The 8,766-nt window shown below is 42.0% G+C and overlaps 2 protein-coding genes across 2 annotated transcripts in view; one reads left to right on the plus strand and one right to left on the minus strand.

Annotated features, from left to right (window-relative positions):
- LOC121923761 overlaps positions 1 to 3,045 on the minus strand; it is a 61,919-nt gene extending 58,874 nt beyond the window's left edge. Inside the window, exon 1 of the mRNA XM_042454499.1 lies at positions 2,584 to 3,045. Coding sequence (XP_042310433.1) covers positions 2,584 to 3,012 — 429 coding nt within the window. The 5' untranslated portion in view covers positions 3,013 to 3,045. The remainder of the gene's footprint in view (positions 1 to 2,583) is intronic.
- Positions 3,046 to 3,164: 119 nt separating this feature from the next.
- On the plus strand, positions 3,165 to 5,291 carry LOC121923765 (thaicobrin-like; the record flags this gene model as incomplete). The annotated part of the gene is given in 2 exon segments (XM_042454505.1): positions 3,165 to 3,186; positions 4,588 to 5,291. Coding segments are annotated over 2 exon segments (549 nt in total), but the record flags the coding sequence as incomplete, so codon positions are not given.
- Between the last annotated feature and the right edge of the window lie 3,475 nt (positions 5,292 to 8,766).

An 8,766-nucleotide genomic window follows, 5' to 3' on the forward strand; every position in this document is an offset into this window, starting at 1 on the left:
AAGGCTTCTACCCAGATCTCTCCTGGGGGTGGCGGACCTATTTGGATGGTCCACCCTCAAAGGCTGATGGAACCCAAACGGTTCCAAGAAGCCCTAGAGGGGTTTATGGTTGGTACTGACGGTGATTCTGTTGATGCCCTGACTAACATCTGGGATAGTGACCTCTCCAGGGCTATATACAGTATCGCCCCCAAGCGTCCTCTCAGGCCTGCTTCCAAAAAATGGCCATGGTACATGGAAGATCTTCGGGCCAGGAAGCAGGCTCTGCGACGGCTAGAGCGCAAATGGCGGAGACATCAGCACTTAGCCGACAAGACACTCCTGGACTCTCTTTTGGAGGACTACGGAGTGGCGATCTTTTCTGCGCGTATCGCGTCCTGGCCCGGGTAAGGAAATTTTTCCACCTGTCCTAAATGGGGTCACCTCCCTGTGAAGGACTTTGTTCGCAGTTTGGGGGTGCTCCTGGACTCGTCGCTCCACCTTACTGCTCAGGTGGATGCGACAGTCAGGAGCACCTGTTATCAGCTTTGGCTGATACGCCAACTGCGACCCTTCCTTGGCCGGGGGGACCTTGAAACCGTTGTACATGCTCTGGTAACCTCTTGATTAGATTTCTGTAACGCGCTTTACATGGGGCAACCCTTGTACCAAACCCGGAAGCTTCAATTAGTGCAGAATATGGCTGCTAGGCTGGTTACTGGATGTTCCAGAGCCAGCCATATAACACCAGTCCTAAAAGATCTTCATTGGCTGCCTATTCGCTTCCGGGCCGAATACAAGGTGTTGGTTATCACCTATAAAGCCCTAAATGGCTTGGGCCCAGGGTACTTGGAGGACCCCCTCTCCCCATATAATCCGCCCCGCACACTCAGATCGGGTGAGAGACATCTTTTAAGAATTCCAGACGCTAGATATGTTTCATCTCGGAGGGCCTTCTCTGTTGCAGCCCCACAGCTCTGGAACTCCCTCCCAATGAGCTCCGTACTTCCACCTCCCTTGATATCTTTAAGAAGAATTTGAAAACTTATTTATTCCGCCAGGCTTTCCCCCCGTGAGCCTTGTTGTTATGCTTTTCCCCCTCACAATGTTTTGCTGTATTCCATTCTACACAACCACTTGTATGGTTGCTTGTTGTTTGTAATTGTTTTTATTGTATTTTGTGGTGCTGTTGGGGTATGGGATTGTGATGATTTTACCTGTTTTTATCCTTATTGTACACTGCTGTGATCCTTGGAACAGCGGTATAGAAATAAAATTTTATTATTATTATTATTATTCCCACTTACATTTAAATCTATGTGCGATTAGCCTCCATTACGTTTCGATGAATCAATTCCAAAAGTTTCATTATTCCTACTATGAAAGTGGATCTTTTCATTACCTCCCTGTAATTACTTCTTTTTGGCATCATTGTCATCCTCACCAGTTTGCACCACTTCAAAATGCATGTTAATCATTGGTGCATCATCAGTGACGCAAGTGACAGCCCGGGCAGCTCAGCTTGGTAACAATGATTTTTTTTAATTGATAGAAAATCCAGTTCGTTGTTTTTGCAACTACTTGCAATCAAAGTGAGGCAAATAGTTGCAAAACTAATAAATTGAATTTTTATGCATTTATTTTTTAAAAAAGACCCCTGCCATCCCTGGATCACCCGATCAAAGCATGGGGGGGGTGGGGTGGAGAGGAAAACCACAGGTCCCATCCAGACCCCTGCCATGCCTGGATCACTCAATCCACACATGGCAGGGGTATTTTTTAAAAAAAATAAATTCATAGAAAATTTGATTCATTGATTTTGCAATTAGTTGCAACATCAATAAATCAAATTTCTTATGAACTTAATTTTTTTAAAAAACACCCACCAGTCGCACTGCAAACACAAAGGCAGCACTGAGAGGGGGAGAAATGGTGGATCTGCCAAAAACTGAGGAGGGATGGTAAACACTCCTCTGCCGTTAGTCCCTCCCCTCCAGAATGATGCAATTCAGCTCCATTGTCCCCACTTGTTGAAAACGCTGTAAAAACTGCCAAAGAACTAGTGGCAGAAAAAAGTGTGTTTTTTGCATTTGCCTTGCTTCATTGCGATTGTAATGATCGCACCAGGATTAGAAACTGTGTCAAATGGGTCATGTAAATCAATCGGCAGTTCACTCTATTTTGTAGTGGGAATGTGCCCTATGTGGCCAACACGGCTACCCCTGGGTGTTTCCAGGAAAACTTCCACGTAAGGATCCCACCACTTGCACCTCATTAACCAGGTCATCCCTGTTGGTTAGGATCAGATCTAAAATAGCTGACCCCCTTGTTGCCCTGTTGAAATTGTCTTCCAAGCAAGTGAGGAATTTGCTAGACTTTGAGATTTTGGCTGAGTTTGAATTCCTAACACAACAGGAGGTTTTCACTGAAACTAGTCCAAACCAAAGGGGAAAAAAAACCCAAAGTGTTGCTGCACTATATTTCTCTAACTACAAATACCAAAAAACCAATAAGATATTTTTTGTTACCCTATTACAAACACATGTGTCATTCAACGGGTATCCGAAGACAATAGAGTGTCTGTTCACCATGGTCATGTCTTACCTTGTACTCCTCGGCAGCCTCCTCCACAGGGACCACCAGGTGATCTCGGTGCTCCTTGGACCTGTCGCACACCACGCAGATGGGGGTCTCATCCTCCTTGCAGAAGAGCTTCAGGGGCTCCTGGTGCTTCTCACAATCTCCCTTGGGGTCTCCCTTCTTCTTCCTCGTTTGGTGGCTGAGTTTCTGGGTGATGTCTACAAACCTAGCCAGCTGCCAATTGGGGATGACATTCCTTTGCTGGATGGCTACTCTGCATTGAGGGCAGGTGGCCTCAACCTCCAACTGCCTCCAGAACTGGGTCAGGCAGTCGTGGCAGAAATTGTGCCCACATTCAATGGTCACAGGGTTTTGCAAATACTCCAGGCAGATGGTGCACAGAGCCTCCTCACAGAGGTCCTGGATGTGATCCTCAGCAGCAGCCATGCTCATCCTGTTTTGCAACCAGGCCAAAATTAAGTTTCGTTTTCTTTGCTTTCTGGGTGTTTCTCTTCTAGGAAATGAAACACTCCCCACAAGTTGTGAAGGGGGAGAGAGGAATGCAATGGGCTGGAAGAACAGCCTCTAGATAACAAACAACCATTTCAAAAAGAAGAAGAAAAGGAAGTAATAATAATAATAACAATAATAATAATGAACATGGGGCAGAAACCATATATTTGTTCTTTTAAATCAATATGTGTTTTTAGTGATAGTACGTTTGTTAATCTCTTGTTGTTCTCTACCTCAATCCATGGGGAGAGGCGGGTAAGAAATAATAATAATAATAATATGCTGAATACACTCTGAATTCAAAACAGCATTGAAGACCAATCTCTTCCAGCTAATTTTTAAATTGTGAATTTTAAGTGATGAATTTTAAATGTGGATTGTTTTAATATGTGTACGTTTTATTTGCCTTTTTAAACTGAAGCTCTTTCAAATTGATATAAATTAGTGCAAGTTCTTGTCATATAGCTGTTTGACTTTTGTTGGGATCGGATGTTGCCACCTCCATGTCTGTTGGTTCCATTGTTTTGAGGGCCAAATTGTTTGTAGCAATTTCTTATATTTGCACTAGTATTCTCTCTCTCTCTCTCTCTCTCTCTCTCTATATATATATATATATATATATATATATATATTAAAACAGGCCTGGTTGCTGGAGATGGTCTTATGGTTTGAAGGACAAATTTTCTCCTCTCTGAATTTTAAAAAGGAAATTAAGAATTATAATGTGACAATGCAGAAGCTCCATTTCACTGATACACTAAAGCTGTCTAATACTGGGTTTTTTTAAAAACAAGAAAGGAGGTGAATTTTTTGTTCCAAATATGTTATGTGCAATTGGAGAGATGCTTGCAAGTCATGTTCTTATGTCTGCTGTCCTTTCATATTTGCTTCTGGTAAATAACTTGAATGACAGGACAGTGAGTGTCTAAAAACTCTGAAAATAGCAGACTCTGTGCTCACAGTTAGAAGGAGTAGGTTCCATTGCTGGGAGAAATCAGTCAAAAGAGAATGACATTTTAGGAGATTATCAGATTGGGAAAAAAGCCCAGACTAAAAAAAGCTGGGACTTTCCCGTTAATGAGAAACAGCTGGAAAACTCCTCTTTATTCATGGGATAATGATAGGATTATTGCGATGTTGCACGACGTCTTTGCCAAATAGCGTGACACTGACAGGAGCATCCTGCTATGCTCTCATTGCTTTCACCTGTCTGAATATCTCCATACTCTTTGAATATGTGTGATCGTGCTGAAGATGTTCAGACACATGGCGCTCGTCCAGGACTTATCCCATAAAGGTCCAGGAATGCTCCTGCAACTAAACCATACCCAGGCTTCCCCGTGAATGATTTGTTACTGGAGCATTCCTGAATTTGATAATTTTGAATGCAGTACACTGAAGCCTTGTACTTTTAGGGCAAAAGTAGTTCCTGTGATATATTGATGTTGGGGAAGACTTAAGTCAGCCCCCTACTGACTGCTGTTTCTCTTTTGTCATCTCCTTGAACCCCACCAGCAAATGTGACTTTGGATCCAGACACAGCTCATCCCCAGCTCATCCTGTCTGAGGACTGTAAGAGTGTGAGATGGGGAGACAAAGTTCAAGACCGACCCAAGAATCCTGAGAGGTTTGATGTACGTGCGTTTGTGCTGGGCCATGAAAAATTCACAACAGGCAGACATTTCTGGGAGGTGATGGTGGAAAGTGAGGGAATATGGGCTGTGGGGTTGGTCAGAAAGTCTATGATGAGAAAAGGGCTTGTGGAATTTGTTCCTGAGGAAGGCAAGTGGGCTATTGGAAAGTGGAACGGTGAATACAGGAGTATAAAGCCTCCCAAAAAACCACTTGTACTCCTGCAAAGAGAGCCCACAAGGATCTGAGTGACTCTGAATTATGAAGGACAACGTGTTGCTTTTTTTGACGCAGATACCGGAGACCTCCTTTATGCATTCTCAGCAACCTCATTCTGTGGAGAAACCCTCCATTCTTATTTATATGTGATCAGAAAAGCTCGTCTCAGAATCTCTTCTTCAGGCAACTAGATTGGTCCAAAGTAGCGTGTAGTCTCATAACACAGCTCCTTGCACCCTCATGTCTGCTCATTCCATTCATTGGGGAGTGGGAGCTCATCATAGCAATATCTTGAATCTGGACTAGTTTGCCAAAATTCATGATATCCAAGGTTGATAATCAGGAAGTAGCCATTAGCAACTTTATATTCTGCCTAAATAATAATAATAATAATAATAATAATAATAATAATTTATTTATAGCCCGCCCAATCACAAGGAATCCAGGCGGGTTACAACAGTAAAAATAAAGATAATAAAATAAAATACAATAAATAAATAAAATACAATAAAATTAAAGAGAGCAAAGTGAGTACATTCACAGTTAGGCCTGATGGAAGTAGGGCCTCTCTTTTTCACTCCCTCCCAGGTCTGATGATGATGTCATGGAGGGAGGGCTCTTCTTCTTGAGGCAAGGATTTTATTGAGGCAAGGATTTTAAATACCAAATGGAAGTGTTGATTTCAGATCACTTACATGTATTTTTCTCTGTAAAATTGATATACTGTTCACATTGATAAACTGTGATCACTGTCACCCTCATGTCTGCTCATTCCATTCTTTTGCGGCGGCTCATTATAACAGTATCTTGAATCTGGACTAGTTTGCCAGGTTTTCAATATAGCAGCAAGAGACAGCCAAAATTCACAATAGGCAAGGGTGACAATCTGGAAATAACCATTAGGTTGTTTGTCTTTTGCCTCAATAGCACATGCAACTGTTGATTTCAATTCATTTACCAGTATTTTTCTCTTTAAAATTAATATACTGTTCATGTGCATAAACTTAGGTAATGCACACATTTCAGCCCTTTTGAAGGGCCCTGGATCCCACTTTTCTGAATATTTATTGGCCAGTCTCTGACATTTTGTTTTCGAGCAGGTTATTTTTGGTTATGACTTACAGAGCCCTATACAGCTTAGGTCAAGACTATTTGAAAGAGTGTATCTCAACATAAAAACCTTCCAGAGTTCTCACTTTCACAGGAGAAGGCTTTCTCTCAGTCCTGCCATGATCACAGGTATGCTTGGCAAGGACATGAGAGAGGATCTTCTTGGTGGCTGCTCCTATCATCTGGAAATCCCTTCCACAAGAGGCTAGACTGGCCCCCTCCCTGCTCTCCTTTTGCTGGCAGGCAAATACCTTTTCTGTTTAAGCAGGTTTTTAATGAATAATTGCTTGGGAGGCTGCACTTTGCCCACCCATGAACTAAATGTGGTGATTTGAGTGTTAGGAGCTTATCCCATTAACAAATAAGCCGGTTTACCTCTTCAAGCTTGAATTCAGGATCCGGGATGCCCCCGGATGTTAACATACCTAAAGCGCCACCTATCTAGCCGGGATGCCGCTGCCTGGATGCATCCCAGGTCAAAACATTGCTCAGCCAACACTTTTTCAACTTTTTCGACTTCAAAAATTGGCCAGCTGAACAAAACTTTGACCTGGAATACATCCGGATGGCGGCTTCCTGGCTAGATAGATGGTGATTTAAGTATAATAACATCCGGGGGCATCCCAGATCCTGAATTCAAGCAGGAAGGGGTAAAACAGATTATTTGTTAATGGGATATGATCCTTAGTGTATAGTGTGTAGACCCTTCCGCTATACTGATATATTGATATGGATTGCCCTTGACTGCCCAAGTCGTCTTGCTTTAATTTTGTCCAATTTTAAATAATTTTAACTGTGTTTTATAATGTTGTCATTTTATATTGTTGTTATTTAGTTTTAAGATAAGTAGATAAGAGGATTATGTAGTTTTTAGTTATGTATTATCTGATTTATTGTAACCCACCTAGATCCTTTTTTGGAAAGGGAGGGATATAAATAAAATCTACTATTTATTATTATTATTATTATTATTATTATTATTATTATTATTTGTGTAGGACTCTGGGGTTTGAATCCCTGCTCAGCTATTGACTTCCACTGGGTGACAAGTTGCACACCCTCTCAGCCTAAGAGGAAAGTAATGGCAAACCTTGCCAAGAAAACTGATGGAGAATGATTTCCAGCACCACACACCAGCTGTGCCAGGACAGATTAGGAGGCGAATCAACAATCTTATTTTATTGAAGGAAATGCAATTCTGTCTTTCGCCCTGACAGACCAGAATCTGAGCAGAATGAAAGCCCTGAGCTCATGGCTTGAACAGGCTAATATCGTTTTCTAAACATTGCCACGCCACTCTTACATTGTGCGTGTGCTCAATATTCTATGAAACTAAACATTTCTGACCAATGGTTTGGTTATCTCCCACACTAGGCAACAAATGGCTCGTCTATCATTTCCTTCCTCTTACCCTTCTATCAGGAAGCCCAAACACACTTGTTCTAGGGCAGAAGAAGATATGCTGGGTGTAATACAGCCCTCCCTCTGGATTTCCTGTCTTCCCGTTTGCGGTTTTGAATTTCCTCAGATGGGAAGCCAGGAAGGACAAAATGATGAACATGCTCCATGTGGGCCCATAACGCGTGCACAAGCCCATGCTCAGGAGCACAAGGACATTAAAAACAATGGGGCCCCAATATTGGTGGGTTTTCTGATTTGTGTTTTTTTCCCCAGAAAGGATCCCCTGCGAATCGGAAGAGACGCCTGTATTTGTTTGTCAATCTGTTTTTCTGAGGAAATTCCCTAAAAGCTGAGGCATACATTTCAATAGGTAAAGCTTAAATTATATTATGTTAATCCAGGGGAAGCAATTTTAGATCTTCCAACAAAACCTTACAATAGGTCTACCATAACTCAGAATTGACCTGAAGGCACATAACATCAAGTAAATAGGCTTCCCTTTCAACAGTTTCTAAGACCAATATGGGCACCTCACATAGAAAGAGAGGATTCTTGTCTACTGAGACTAGATGAATTTATCCAGCCTGCCACTATACTTGGAGATAAAATCAAAGAAATTAACACATTTCAGCCATATTAAGGAACATCTCGCTCCTCTGACAAGCCTCATGCAGTACTGAGCAAATAGCTGACACATCTTTAACATTACTTTTGATACCTTTTACATGTTTGGAAGAACATGAGGACCAGGGGTGGGTGAGAACTTCCATTTTCAATATATGTACTTAGCAAAATTGGCAAATTTCATATTCATGATCCAACTTGAGATTTTTCTTTTCTAAAAAATTTATGCGAAGGACTGAAAATCTTTGCTTTCGGATGCTTCCAGATGAACAGCTCTTAGTTTTGACAGCTCAAATATATAGTAGAGAGCTTTTCCATCTTTTTGTCTTTAATGGAATTCTTTTGGGAGGGAAGGATATGGAAGAAATGGGTCCCTTAAGACTATCCGCAAGAGAAGAGAATTCCACAACATCCTCTCTCTCTCTGCCTTCTCCCACCCACTGTTCTCTTAGAGGTGTGGGTTTCATCCAGCTTTTGTCCGCTGCCTTAGCTGTTGGAAAAGAGATTCCACCTTAACATTAAGAAAAACTTCCTGACTAAGCTGGCAGTGGAGCACAGTCTCTCGAAGAATGGTGGAGTCATCTTCTTTGGAGGTTATTAAGCAGAGGCTGGATGGCCATGTCAGGAGTACTTCAGTTGTGTCTTCCTGTATGGCGGGGGAGTCTCTTCCAACTATGATCCTGTGACTCTTCCGAGTAGGCCCCTGTG

The sequence above is a fragment of the Sceloporus undulatus genome, chromosome 2, assembly GCF_019175285.1.
Source record: "Sceloporus undulatus isolate JIND9_A2432 ecotype Alabama chromosome 2, SceUnd_v1.1, whole genome shotgun sequence".
In the NCBI taxonomy this organism is placed as follows: Eukaryota; Metazoa; Chordata; class Lepidosauria; order Squamata; family Phrynosomatidae; genus Sceloporus; species Sceloporus undulatus.